The 14,476-nt window shown below is 40.1% G+C and overlaps 1 protein-coding gene across 1 annotated transcript in view; it reads right to left on the bottom strand.

Annotated features, from left to right (window-relative positions):
- PLBD1 (phospholipase B domain containing 1) overlaps nucleotides 1-9,360 on the bottom strand; it is a gene marked incomplete at its 5' end in the record, with an annotated part of 31,758 nt that extends 22,398 nt beyond the window's left edge. Inside the window, 3 exons of the mRNA XM_009070053.1 lie at nucleotides 242-380; nucleotides 2,233-2,316; nucleotides 9,141-9,360. Of these exons, the coding sequence (XP_009068301.1) occupies nucleotides 242-380; nucleotides 2,233-2,316; nucleotides 9,141-9,360 (443 nt within the window). The remainder of the gene's footprint in view (nucleotides 1-241; nucleotides 381-2,232; nucleotides 2,317-9,140) is intronic.
- Between the last annotated feature and the right edge of the window lie 5,116 nt (nucleotides 9,361-14,476).

The following is a 14,476-nucleotide window of genomic DNA, read 5'->3' on the forward strand; positions in this document are numbered from 1 at the left end:
CATCAGCTCTCAGGGTTCCAAGTCCACTGCACAGGATCTGTGGTGACATGACCCAAGTGCTCAGTCACATTACCTACATGGAACAGCCACTGGAGATTTTATAGAATGGCATGCAGAATGAGTACTTGCCACTAAGTATCCTACTTTTGTTTTTTATTTTTAAACAGCAGATTCCCTTCTCCCATGTTTGTCCACTGACATCCCATCCCCAGCTACTGAAAAAGAGATGCAGTCATCTTACTGTTTGTTTATGCAGTTTAGCCCACTCGAGGGCTCCCATGTACAGACCATCCAACTGTGCAATAATATAGCCAGCATGCCTCCAAAATGGGTCATCCTTATTATTTCTGATTTGTTGTCTTGTCCATTGATCTTGCTTCCTGCAGAGGAACAAACAGGTTGGGGTTTTCTTGGGTTTTTTGGAGTATAATTGGTAATGTAGGGAAGGGGCAAATGTATCATGACCCAGATGATCCAACCTTGCTAGTGTTCTGGGGCAAATCATACTTTGGAAATCCTGCAGATAGAAACGTTATATCCTCCGGGTATAAACCTTCAGATTCATGTAATATACCCTACAATTGTGTGCCTCTACCAGACTTCAGTATCAAAGAAACATTAGGACTCCACCTTTGTGGAGCACTTGCTATAGCAGATGTAGCATCCCCATATAGCCAGTAAAGGGAAGCAAGCATCTCATAGGTCAGATGAACCATTCCTTTTTAAATGCCTATTTAAGAATAAAAACAGACCGACACTTGAAAAGCCTAGTTTTCTCCCCTAGGTACAAGTACACTGAAGGCTTTCTGCTGATGGTGCTCAAACACTGCCTAAGAACCACTGAGAAAAAGGCAGGAGGCCAAACAACTATACCACATGCCTAATCCAGCCAAGAGCCAAATTCAGGTTTAGACCATGAGCAGCCAACATGATAAGGATCCCCCAGAGTTCCCTCATTTGCTGTGCACAAAGGGCCACAAAAGAACCACAGGAAATCAGGACCAGATTCTGGACTCTTCCATCCAGCCAACACTATGTAAAGCAGCAAAACAGAGAAACTGAACCTGGCAAGGAAGTAAACTCTTTCAGCAGTATATGGGTGACAAAGCCAATGAGGTTTAGCTTTCCAGAGACAACAAGATGCATGAAGTATGTGAGAGGAAACAGGAATTTGGTCAGAGCACTCAGGGCTAAACACTTTGAAGACAATGCAGCAACCCACATTGCAAAACTGCTATAAAGTAAAGCAGTGATGAAGGAGTTGAGGATATAGGCAATAGGAAAACAATACAAGGCCACTTAGTATTGTCCCTCTCCATCCAACAATGCATCTTGGGGAATACAGCTGCTATGCTGAGTCATTGTGGAAAAAAAAGCAACCCACACACATTGATATGGTAGCTATCCCATTTTTCTCACTAGGTGGAGGACAGCAAGACTGAAAAATGATAGTAAGGGAATGCTAAGATTGTTTTGTCTACCTTTTGGATAAGCTAAAACAAATAAACTTTATATATGTGCATTAATAACAGCACTAGTCAGATATATAACCCCTTGTGGAAAGCGTAAGACAAGGGAAAGATGGAAAAAATAGTCCCCAGAAGTGACCATTTCACAGAAGTATTTGTAATGGGAAAAAAATGTAAGTCTAAGGAGATGAAAATAATTGGTAGTCACAGCTGAGTTTCCCAGTACCTGGCCTGGTTCTTCTCCCACTGGTAGTTTCCCACCAGTGTAGCTGCATTATTCGAGCAGAATTACTTTTGATTTATACAGCTGAAGAGAAGAGGGAATCAGGACTCTTGTGACTGGAACAGAATTTATATCAGTGGTAGAATAAAAAACTAACCTAACAGAGGAAGGAAAGGATACACAATGCTAAAATGATTAAGGTGCCAGGAGACCACACTGTTCAGTGTAACATTCAAAATACCAGCTTTTTAGAAAAGGATTTTTACTACCATGACCTTCGGAATTCATTGACATCACCCACACCCTTTTGTAGCAAAGGTTTTAAACATTCCTTTGAAAGAAACAAAATTAGGGAAGGGTATACACCCTTCTTCATGTACATTTAGAATTTCTTTTAATAAACATGGGATTCTATCAGAGGGAAAGGAGACATCTATTTTCTTTATCCCATGAGGAAGAGCACAAAGGAAAACATAGAAAATTCTGTCATCCTCAAACCCCAAGTCTTGAATAATTTACTTTGAGTAACTAAATACATACGCCATAAAATTCTGCACTCCGCTTCGAACGGTGGGATTCTTAATTAGCTGTGGATACATATTGGCAGCATGGTCATACATGTGCCTGAAAAACACAAGAGTAGCAGCAGTTAATCCTTTTGCATCCTTCCTACCTTTTACTTATCAACCCATTGATCAACATGCATTGACAGACAAGCAACACAGTCCACAAAGCCTTTCCCAGGAGCACAGAAATTACTCCAGTGCATGACAAACACCAAAGGTAACACAAAAGGATTGTTGAAATTTTACTTACAATAAATGACCTTACCAATGCCTGCTCAAACTGCTGCACAACGGAAAGAAGATAAGCGAGAATGAGATTGAACTAGCTCATAGCAAAACTGCACATTTGGGAAATATCTGTACACCAGAAGCATCTTGAAAGCATTAGCACATTAATTTACAGCACAACAAAAACAGATTTCTGGAAAGCTATTCTATGTGTAGCAGAAAAAAAACCCAAACCCACAAAAGTGAAGATTATGTAACTTGTTGATTCAGTTAATTTCATTATTCAGAGAGTTAATTTCAGTATGCTACACAGCAGGTTTTACTTGCCATTAACCATGCGCCTTCCTTTCTGATTAAGCTAAGTATCTCCATGTTAAAGTGTGTATAAGTTGATCCTACATGTTCCCACAGAAACTCCCACTCATGCCAGCCCTAAATAGATTCAGCTTGATGGAGACCAAAACTTTCACGATTTTTTTTGTTGTTGAATTCAGTTAGTTGTTTCAACTGATAGAAACAAAAGTTGAAAGGGCTTTCTCATTTGATTGGTTACAGGTTTTTTGTGTGTTTTGTTGAAGTCCTTCAAGATGAAATCAACTGCTAAAAATGCTCAGGAGCCTAAAAGTTAAAGTCATCCTTCTAGGTGAAATGTTAATTGTCTGATTCAAGACAAAACAGAATTTCAACATTGCTTAATTGGGGCAAACTTAACCAGTATTTTTTTTTCAGTCACTGATTAACAAAAAAAAAAAAAAAAAAAAAAAAAAACAAAACAAAAACACAAAAGGGGACATCAGCAGCGAACAATTTTGCTGAGGATTGGAGTTGATAGAGGTAGAACTACATCAGTCATCAGTAAATTTATCCCCTACCAAGTGCTTCGAGAAAGAAAACAGCACTAAGAAACAGATACCAGCCTCAAGGAAAGCACATGCCAGCAGGACAGAATTCCTGTAGTAAAACTCATGAGGGCAGCTTTCTCTGGGAGGGATGCAGAGAGGAACTCTTCCCCGTTTCCCTCAGGGCATAATTAGAGAATACAGACAGAGACAATTGAATGTTTAGCTGATGATTAGAGAATCATGCACTGACCTTCTCCCCTCTTTCTGTCCCTTGCCCCACTCCCAGATGACTGCATGAACCCGATTGCATGACCCTGCTGCTTCTTATCTCAGCTCTGGTACTATGACTACCAAATCTAATTGTCTGCACACATCAGAGCAAAACACTAACCCAGCAAAAATGTGAATTATTTTTCTGGCAGTTTATAGTTTGAATGAGGTTGTTATGTAAACAGATGAGCAAGAGAGTCAGTGCAAGAAGGCAGCTCTATACTGTATTAGTAGATTAACTGATGCATGGAAGGGCCTGATCAGTGCCCGGACACCCACAAGTTGAAGGGACTAGATCTGTGGAAGGAGGTGCTGGGACAAGAGAGGGGAGCATTCAACAGCTTTGCACCATTGTATCTTTCATGATACTGCAGCTATGGCATCAATTTTACTTTTAGAGCTTCCTGTCTCCCATGTAACACAAGACTACATGACATAACCATAACCTGCTTCTTGAAGGGGACAAGAAAGTTGAAGAGACAGATCAATAGGTCTCCACCCCTGCCAATTCACAGAGAGCTTAGCAAATAAAAATCCCAAGTAATTTTAGGAAGGAAATTAGAGTGTAACATATTACAAATCAGAGCTCTCATGTTACTAAAGAAGAGCAAATAGTACGAGTAGGTCCACCTAGCAAATGGTCATTTAGGGATTAGAACCAGAGGGAGGATAAACAAGATCTAGGATACTGCTCTAACCATTGCCTAGGCCAAGACAAATGATAAGGCTTCCAGACTCAACCATCAGCTCTACTCTCTATTTTGTACTCACAGGTTATGCAACACAAGGCAGATTTTACACTGAGTATCTTTAAGCTGAGATGACTGGTGTAGAGACTGGGTTAGTTCAGAATGAGGGGGCAGAGAAGAGCTTCTTTAATCGCTTCCCCACATGTATATGCTAACATAGGACAGAAAATACCTGAAATTTATTTTATTTTTGTAATGACCAAGGTTATTGAAAGCCTTTCCTCTAGCTGCTCTCTTTCATTTTTTTTGCAGTAACAAAGCTTCTATGTGCATGGCTTGCATGTTTTGTAAGGGTATTATTCTCTAAAGTAAACTGAATCTCGACAGTAAGGTAAGGCTTTGCAACTACATTTAAGGCCAAATGCAAGGCAATCACAAATCTGGGACAAGAACGCAAAGCCTAAACACAGAAAAGCAGAGCCTTTCTTCAAATTAGTGAAGAAAGTGACAGGATTCAGGTCATATGAGGCTATAGTAGAAAAGAGTAAAATTAATGTTGCTTCAAGTTTAAATACTGCTCTTAGTCACCTGGCACGCCCCAACCGTAACTGATTTAAATTAATGCCACGGATTTGGATGTGCTCTGCCACTAAGTAAAGTAAGGCCTCATTAACACTTCTCTATTTGTAATAGGGAAAGAAAATTCAAAGAAAACCACATCTTTGGCTGCGTGATAGGACTGGACCTTACAGAGAGGAGAAAGAATGGGGATAAAAACAAATGTCTGGACATCCAGACACTATAGACACTAGAATTAGATTTATCCAATATCTAACTATGTGTTTTCAAAACATACGACTACTATCCGAATCAGGCTCCCACACTAGAGAGATGAAACATGCTGTAGAAAAGGCTCACATCTTTGGCTGCGTGATAGGACTGGACCTTACAGAGAGGAGAAAGAATGGGGATAAAAACAAATGTCTGGACATCCAGACACTATAGACACTAGAATTAGATTTATCCAATATCTAACTATGTGTTTTCAAAACATACGACTACTATCCGAATCAGGCTCCCACACTAGAGAGATGAAACATGCTGTAGAAAAGGCTTACGTTTCTACCATCACTGGTAAACTGGTCTGACGGGCTGAACTATCCCTTTTCCTACCACAGACCTATGCAGCGAGAGATGAGATTAACTCCTCCCCACGAATCTGAGGTAAAACAGTTCTAGCATGTTTCCTACTTTGATTTTTTTTTTCATCTGGTTGTTTTACAGTCTACTTAGGCTCCTACTAAAGGCAAAGCATGTATTTTTAAGAGAGCTACTTTGCCACTCTTTTTGCTTACATGATGAGGCCTGGCTATGTCTCAAAACTCTCTAGCATGCCCTAAGTGTAATGCTAGCTGAGAATTCCTGAAGGTCTCCTGCAGGCACTGTCAAGTTGGAGTTCCTGCTCACCCAACAGCTTCTGCAGGAACATGCACTTCAACCAAGGATCAGGCACGTAATGTTTCCTTCCTAATGACACATCCCATCAGAGCTCATCCTAGTAGGACTTCAGGTTTCTGTAAAGAGCCACCCTGGGGCATTTCTGCTTCCTGGAGTCGTTATCACATATGGATGCAAGACAGCTTGGAGACCTTGGAGTTGTTCAGACTACAAGTAGCCATGTGCTCAAAGACTCTACAGTTACCAAGCATATCCAATGTTTTCACATTGGAGGGCTGTGCCTGAGCCACCTGAGGTGCTTGCACAGGCAAGTGACACAAGAGTCTTCACTCCAGCAGCTAAGTGACTGACACTGCAAATAAAGCTTTCCCCAAAGCTAAACACATACTTACACTCTATCCACCTTGTTGTTACCAAGTCCTTAAAAAAACCAAGGTTGAGCTATGTGCAGCTACTGTGGACGCCAATGTGAGCAAAAGCAGAATGAGTGTTTAGAGACACTATCTCATAAAGAAAGTTGTGATGGTCCTAGAGAGTTTCCCTGAAGACAGGCTGAATGGGCCAGGTAGTCTGATGGGAACAGAGTCACAGATTGAGAAAGGCTGTTTCCCAGTTTTACTTCAAAAGACTTGCTTAACTGTCCCAAAGACAGAGTATCTGCCTGCATGCTAATTAGGATTCTGTGAATTTCTAGGCAAGATGAAGGAGAAATGGCGCTCTGAGAGCAATCTTAACATCTCCAAACTTAGTGAGTTCTCACCACTCCTGTGATTCAAGAATTTCAAATACAGTGTATAAAAGGATTCACTAGTTGCAGTTTGCCAAATAAAAAACCAGCAAGGTCATGGAGCTAAAACCTGAAGTAATAAGGTCTCTGTCTTCTCAAGGGTTAAGAGATTACGTCTGTAATTCATTTCTGCTCCTCAGTTGAAGCATTTTCAAAAGGTATTCTTAGCTTCTGGAGAAGCCTTCTTTATCCAAAATAGCTTTACATGACCTGACAGAAAAAGCTAATGCTCATAACCCCCAGTGAGAAGAATGCTTCCACTGCAGTCACAGATGTACAACAGGGCAAAGTCATAGCCAAAACCCCAAACTCAGATTGTATGTGTAATATGTGATAGGCATTTTAGTGATGGTAAGCATTTTCAGGTTTTGCACTTGTCAGAGGATTTCTCGGTGGATTTTCTCAGTTGCCATAGCAAAGAAAGGCTTTAACTAGTTCTGGGTTTGCGTCTTAACCCACTCTTGCACTTAACTCCTTTAAGAGTTGAATTTCCCACTTTGCTTAAAGGCCATAGTCTCAAGCCCTACTTTTCCACATTGATACAAACCCCCAGCTTCACTTCCACAGACTTTAAGACCTCTGTTCATTACTATTTCTGCTATATCCACTTCTCTACAAAGGACCACTCAGTGCTGGAGCCAACCTCAGTAAGTACCTGATCTGGAGAAGGTGAAAGCCTGGAGCAGAATAACTTGCATAATTTCCCTTCAGTGAATCTTCCCTTAACACACATGGAAAAAAAAAAACCCAAAACAAACCAAAGGGGGAATCTCCTTCCTCTAAAATTTAGTGTAGATTAAGACAGCAAAAGAGCCTCTGCAGACCCTGTTTCACATTCAAACCACATTTAAAGGAACAGACATATACTTAAGTTTGTTTAAAAGCCAGGAAGACACAAACCTACTGAGGAGGCAAAAGAGAAACAGGGGGCAAGTCGTTGCTACTAGAACACTACTTAGGCTTAGCATGGACCGAGCTACCTGTAGTATGACAAAGTTTAAACTTAACCACTTAGAGATGAATACACCTACGTAAAGCCTTAGTGAAAAAAAATCTGCTGAGCAATGCCCAATTTTAACAGTATTCTAAATGTAATGCTAGCATCCCCCAGATCCAGACAGTTTCCATAAACTGCCTGAATAGTGCAAAACAGTAACCTCTCATGCCAAATAAACCAACAATACACATTCAGATCTCTCATGTACTTCATTTTGTTTCCTGCCTGATGTGCAGGTTGTACACTCAGAACTCTGGGATTACTTTACTCTCTCTCAGAAGTGTTTTGTTATTGACAAATACTACTTTATTGAATTTCCTTTATAAGCTTCCAGAGACCTAGCTGCCTCCTCAGCAGAGTCTACTAGAGACTCACATTATCATATGATTACAGAACTACCCACGAATATTAACCAATTTTAAAATATCTTACTCATTAATATCATCTTGTCCAGCAGCCATATATGACAAATGTTCATCAGACCTTCCCTTGCTGGGCTGTTCAACACAGCCTATGAGGATTCATTTCAGTGTCTGAAAGCAAAGCCGGTGAAGCCAAATTCATGTCACCACAGCCATCACAAACCTCTCCCAACTATTCCCCAGCCACGCATCAAAATTTGGAAATGTTTCTTTTCCTGTGACTAAGCTAATAGAGGCAAAGATGCAGCTTGTTCAACAACAAGCCACATGTCATGTTCTTAGCTATATCACCAGCTATACAGAATCACAGAATCATTTAGGTTGGGAAAGACCTTTAAGATCATCAAGTCCAACCTAGCCCTGCCATCTATTACCAGTATTTCAAAGTGCCATTATGTCTTGGAACTTAGTGAAGGAAAGAACAAGGTTTGGTTCAGGGATTAGTCTTTTGGATTGGCTGTTGTTTGGGGTTATGTATTTTGGGTTTGGGGGTTTTTTTATTTTAGAAAAAGAAACTGCTCTGGATTCGTAACAAGTACAAAATTCTGTATGTTTTCATCAATCTGCATTGTGGGAGAGATGCAGTCCCTCAGGTTTGAGAACATTGACCCTTCTAGACATACACCAATCTGCCTTCAGGCCTATCAGGATAAATAATTTGGGGTTTTTTTAAGTTGGCCAAGACAACTCCCCATGCTGTGAAGTTTCAGTATCTGCTCCCAGCAGTTTCTAGACAGTGTTTGCTGAAAAAGGTCGTTAAGGAAGCTCTGTAGACTTTGCCAGCAACATTTCTCCCTGTCTGGTCTGCTCTCAACTGGCTCATCTGCTGTTGGTCAGTCATCTAACTATAGGCTGTGGAAATAACTACTCTTTTTGCTAACCTTTTGGTAATTATTTACAGCACAGGGCTTATGTATGTCCTTACACATAGACTGTTCTGTGATTACAGTAATCAGTAATATAGATGCAGTACTGCTGTATCTCACCAAGGTGTTAGGTTACATCTTGATCCCATAATGAAAAAGCTATACTTCATACCTGCTACTAATTAGAAGAGCACACAACTGCAAAATATATGGTTAGTTAAAATGCACAGGAATTTATGGAAATATAAACAAACAAAAAACTTCACAGGTACAGAAATCCACTGGGAAATGTCATAAATTGAGTCGCTTCCTGAAATACTTACGGAGCTGTGAGATAGCCTTCCAAGAAGCCAGCTGCATACATGATATCTTCATTGCTTAAGGTCTGTCTGCCATAGCCTGCTCTGATCTCCAGGACTCCCCAGCCTGTTGTCTGTATGCTATTGTTGTAGAATCCATAAGCATCTCCACTCCTGTCCAGTATATTCCTGACCTGAAGTGTTTTTTCAGCTCTATTCCAGTACACAGTCGCATAGCGGATTTCTATGGTGGAGAAGAAAGGAGGCAAGGGAAACAAACAAACATAAGTAGGTATTTCCTATCCAATACTGAAATGTCAAGACAATATTTTGACAATTTAAAAGAAGTTAATTTTACAGCTTTCCATCAGGTTTAATTCTGCTGTGGAGATAAGACTAATGGTAACATACTGAAAAAAAGGCATGAGAACCAACTGAGGTTTTATCAACACAAAAGCTTACAGCTAAATATTCTCATGTTATTCTTCTGGAAATTATCTACAACTCTTTTCAGTGAAGAGTTCCAACACAGCTGAGTGTTGACATAAAATTCAGAAAAGTATTTTCTTACCTGGCCAAGAAGACAATGTATACAAATCTTATTGAAAGCAATTTTAGAAGACAGCATACCTTAGCAACTGCAAAGGATTATAAGCTACTGTTGACTTGGTTTTCAACCTCAAGGCTCAAAAGGCTGAAAAGGGTCTTCTAAACAGCTGAGGAATGGGTAAAAAGAGCAAGAACAAAGTAAGGCAGGCAAAAGATGACTATCATCCCATCTCTTCAGTGGAAAGGTGGCAGGAGGTCAAGAGGAACCAGGGCAACTGGTATTGTTATTAGTGCCCACAAACTAAATAGTTATGTCAGAGAAACCTTCTTATGCCTAAACCAAAATAGCTATTGCTTTCTTTTGTAAAAGAAAGTTGATGCCGATGCCAGACAGACCTATCTGACACAGGTACTCTAACACAGCAGGCTGAGTTTCTTTGTTTTATGCTCTGCCAGAGCATGAACATGCAGAGCTATTTTCAAAAGTCAGAACAAACTTTTCAATTATCCTTGGAGTTTGCCCTGCCCCAACTTCATTACATGACACATTTAAACTGAAGAAAACCAGGACTCTGAGGATGGGAGAGAAGGGGAAACTTTAAATTACAGGATCATTTGCAACAAAACTTGAAGGCCTTTAGACAAATAGCAATGAGGTAGCTGTCATAGACATAGCTTAACAATAATGCTGGAAAACACTATTTCTCATTACTACTATTTTTCCATTCCATTTCCATTTTGTTTTCTCAGTCACTCACCATCTCATTTCACCTCATTAATTTTTAGGCGAGTTTCTGCAAAACTAATAGCCTTGACCTGAAGAGTCAAAATACCCACCTATGAAATCACTATGTTTATTTTAAGGAGCAGGTACACAATAATATACTAATTCTTTAATTTAGGATACAAGTCTATCTTGATACAGATGGAATTAAAACTACAAGCTTATAAATCTGTGTACATTTCAAATATGCTTACACTGCAATGTAATCAAAGCCTTTGCTATCACCTGTCTGTCACAATTTTATTCTGTGTTCATTTAAACCAGTAGGATTACTTTTGCCATGAAAACCACCCAGAAGTGAGTTATAACAGGGCTTATAGATCTACAAGAAGTGATAGCACATTTCCAAACAATCCAGTTTGTGTTCTGCAAGAACAGCAACCTTCTCCTTGAACAATACTGGCATTTTTATACTTATTTGTGGAAGGTGAGGTAGGGGCCCTTAACATCTCTTATCCTAGCAGCTGCATTGGGAAATTCTTGCATATAAATCAAATGCAACATCTCCACAAACCTAGAAATTATCCTTTTATCATCAAAGTTAAGACTTCCAAGTGTGTAGCCTACTAAGACACCGAAGAACATAAAAGACTCTGATAACCTGTGACTGTTCCACAACAGTGCTGCTTAGAATAACCTAAATAACACACCAAAGCTCACACTATTTACTGTGAAGGAGGAGAGAAAATCCCAGGGGATAGGGTAAGTCAGTGAAGTGACCATTCCCCTCTGTGTGATCAGCCAGCCAGGAGAACTGCACAGCACCAGCAACACACAGTTCCACCACAACTACCAGTGAAGTGTGGTGGGAGAAAGAAGCAGAGAAGTGCAATGGCAGAACAAGCCTAGAAATAAGAGTTCATTCTTCCTGCAGTCAGTAGGGACTGGGAGGAAGCCTTCCTCAAATTGCCTGCTTTTAAAGAGACATCAACTCTTCTGCCAAATGCATATCCAGAAACAAGGATGACAGCTGGGAGAGTGCTGGAATTTTACAGCAAGTGAGAAGTACCTGCTTTTTGTCAAGACTCTTCCCTAAATAATGAAAAAAAAGAATGTATTTCAGCCATGACTAGGAGGTGGTGGTAGTCCCCTTGGTTTTCAGGCTGAAATGCCAAATCTGTTCTCTGCCATTTTGGCTCAATATAGGTATTTCCAAGGTTCTGTTAAAACTGGAGATTGTCTTTTATTTGGCGGCAGCAGGAGAGTTGAAATACATACATGTTTGTCAGACTATGGAGAAAGCAATTAAAGGAAATACTAAGTAAGAGGACTGAGACAAGATGAAACACAAGAGGAAAGCAGATGCTGAAAAAGACATGAAAGAATAAAAGAACAGAATGGACAGAGAAGATGAAGGAAAGGAAAGCAGTACAGAGATGATCCAAGACCATCTATTAAACACACTTTGATAAGTCTCGCTAATATTCATTAAATAAACTATACGTACAAAAATAACACCTGACATGCCTTAAGAATGGCAGCAAAGTTTGTTTAGCAATATGCAACAGCTGCTTTCCCAGCCATAAGCTGTTTTGAAAACATACAGTATCTAGTTAGGCTATTGGGCTTTCTAATTGAATAAATGAGTAGAACTCTTTTCCTCACAGATGAAAGAACTACAAGGTGTGGGGGTGAGAATTACTATTTTTCCTTAGTCTGAGAAACAAGCAATGAAACACTGGTTAAGTCACATGTAACAAGCTAAATCAAGAACTGCGAGCACCTCCTACTAATGCAAAAACCACTGGCTTCCTTAACTACTAATTTTAATCTGTATTTCACATGCTTATTTTTAGCTATGACTTTCCAAATGTAAAGCTTTTATTCTGTAGAGATATTCTTCACAAACTCCATCTACAAACTTTCCACTAAGTATTGAAGCCATCATTAACCGTTTCACTGAAAACTAGTTTTGCATTTCTTTTAAACACAAAAAAAATCTGCACTAAGTTGTACATCTCTTGTTTTCAGTATAACCTCTCCTACAGCTAATGTTCAGTGGTGAAGATTATATTATCACAGCAGAGCATCTAAATATTTCAGGTCAACCATAATAAAGAACATCTGATGTTTCTGCTCAATTTTGTAATTTGATAGAGATTGACCTATTTTCCCATTAAAAATTTTACAGTTATAGAATGGTTTGAGTTGGAAGGGACCTTAAAGATGATCTAGTTCCAATCCCCCTGCTGTGGGCAGGGACACCTTCCACTAGACCAGGTTGCTCAGTGTCCCATGCAACCTGGTCTCCAACACTTCCAGGGATGGGGCATCCACAACTGCTCTGGCCAACCTCTTCCAGTGCCTCACCACCCTCACAGGGAAGAGGTGCTTCCTCACATCTAATCTAAACCTACCCTCCTGCAGTTCAAAACCATTGCCCCTTGTTCTGTCACTATCTGCCCATATAAAAAGTCCCTCTCCCTGCTTTTCATAAGCCCCTTCAGATACTGGAAGGCCACAGTGATGTCTCCCCAAAGCCTTCTCTTCTCCATGCTGAACAATCTCAGCTCTCTCAGCCTGTCTTCATAGGAGAGGTGTTCCTGCCTTCTGATCATCTGTGTGGCCTCCTCTGGTCGCACTCTAACAAGTCCATGTCTTTTGTTGGGTTTTTTTAAGAGCCATCCTTTTAGCTGTTTAGTAAAGGCTGTATTACACCTCTAAAGAACAAGTGAGATTTCAAAATACAGTTATGACTGGAATCCATTACAAAACAAATGTTAAGTACTTCAGGACTCCTTTAGAGATTAGCTTAAACCACCTAAGAAATTAACACAAAGCCCAGTAATTTTCAAATAAAGGAGTAAATGCTTTCTTGATCTGCTTGAATATAAGCTATTTGCATTTTCCATTCTACTGGCCTTAATTCATCTTATTTCCTGGTGCATTTCAGGTCTAAGTAATTTTTCAATTTGCTTCCAACAGGCCTGTCATTATTTGAAGCCTAAGCCCCTGATTTGTGCTTACATCAGAGCAAAGCAATATTCAAATGTGAGCTATCAATTAGGAGTTTCAATTTTGTTTGTTTTTCATGTTCACAAGAATATTTACTAGTAAAGCTTAGCTAACAAAAGATTTGCCTAAACAATTATAGCTCCCCAGTACAGGTCACACACAGAGGAAACAAAAATAATCGTCCGAGTAGGTTCACTAATCTCAGAGTACCTCAATTTAAGTCACTTTTATTAGAGAATGTTCTCTAGTAATTGTTCCAAACTGTATGATGAAGAATTTTCAAGGCATTCAAAAAGCTAAAGAGCAATGAACCAATTAAAAAATTTTAAAAAACCAAACAAGGAGTCTAGACAATTCACAATGTTAAAAGTCAAGTCTACTCCATAATATAGCCTAAAGGCATTTCTATTTGCTCTTTGGTAGCCTTCTACAAGGATTTCAATCATGATGTCATAAGTCAATTGGGTTGTTAGCTAAAACTACTTCGTACCCTACATTTCCTTTCACTTCCTCTGCAAGATTCACAGCTGACCCTTCCTTCAGTCACTGAAGTTTTTGCCAATCCAGGTAAAGTTCACTAAGTAGGTCTGCAAGATGAGGTAGGACTGTTGGCAGAATGATATGCTTGTTACATTTTGCACATATTGGAACAACTGTTACCTAAGTTTCTCCTTGTTTAGCAGCAGTAATAAACTGGGAAACTGCTAGAGGATAAGCACTGAATCCACTCCTAAAGACCTTCAGAAGTTGGTCCTGAAGGTCTTAAGGGTCACCCACAAAGGAAACAAAAAGCAGCAGAAAAGGGAGAGACTGCATCCCTGCCCAGGGCAGGGGAGCTGGAAGATGATCTCTAAGTCCCCTTCCAACCCAAACCGCTCTGTGATTCTACATGAGTGCTGAAACACAACGACCCATGCCCACAAGCTAGCACTAAAACTCTGCTAAAAGTCAAAAGTCGCAGCACAACGAAGCGCCCAGCCTAAACGACTGCTGTGCCTCCACACCACACTGAGCCCCAGCAGGGCTGGGAGCTCGGGGCAGCTCCCCATCGGTCGGGCCCCGAGCTCGGCTC

This window comes from Acanthisitta chloris, unplaced genomic scaffold (genome assembly GCF_000695815.1).
Source record: "Acanthisitta chloris isolate BGI_N310 unplaced genomic scaffold, ASM69581v1 scaffold9412, whole genome shotgun sequence".
NCBI classification, from domain to species: Eukaryota; Metazoa; Chordata; class Aves; order Passeriformes; family Acanthisittidae; genus Acanthisitta; species Acanthisitta chloris.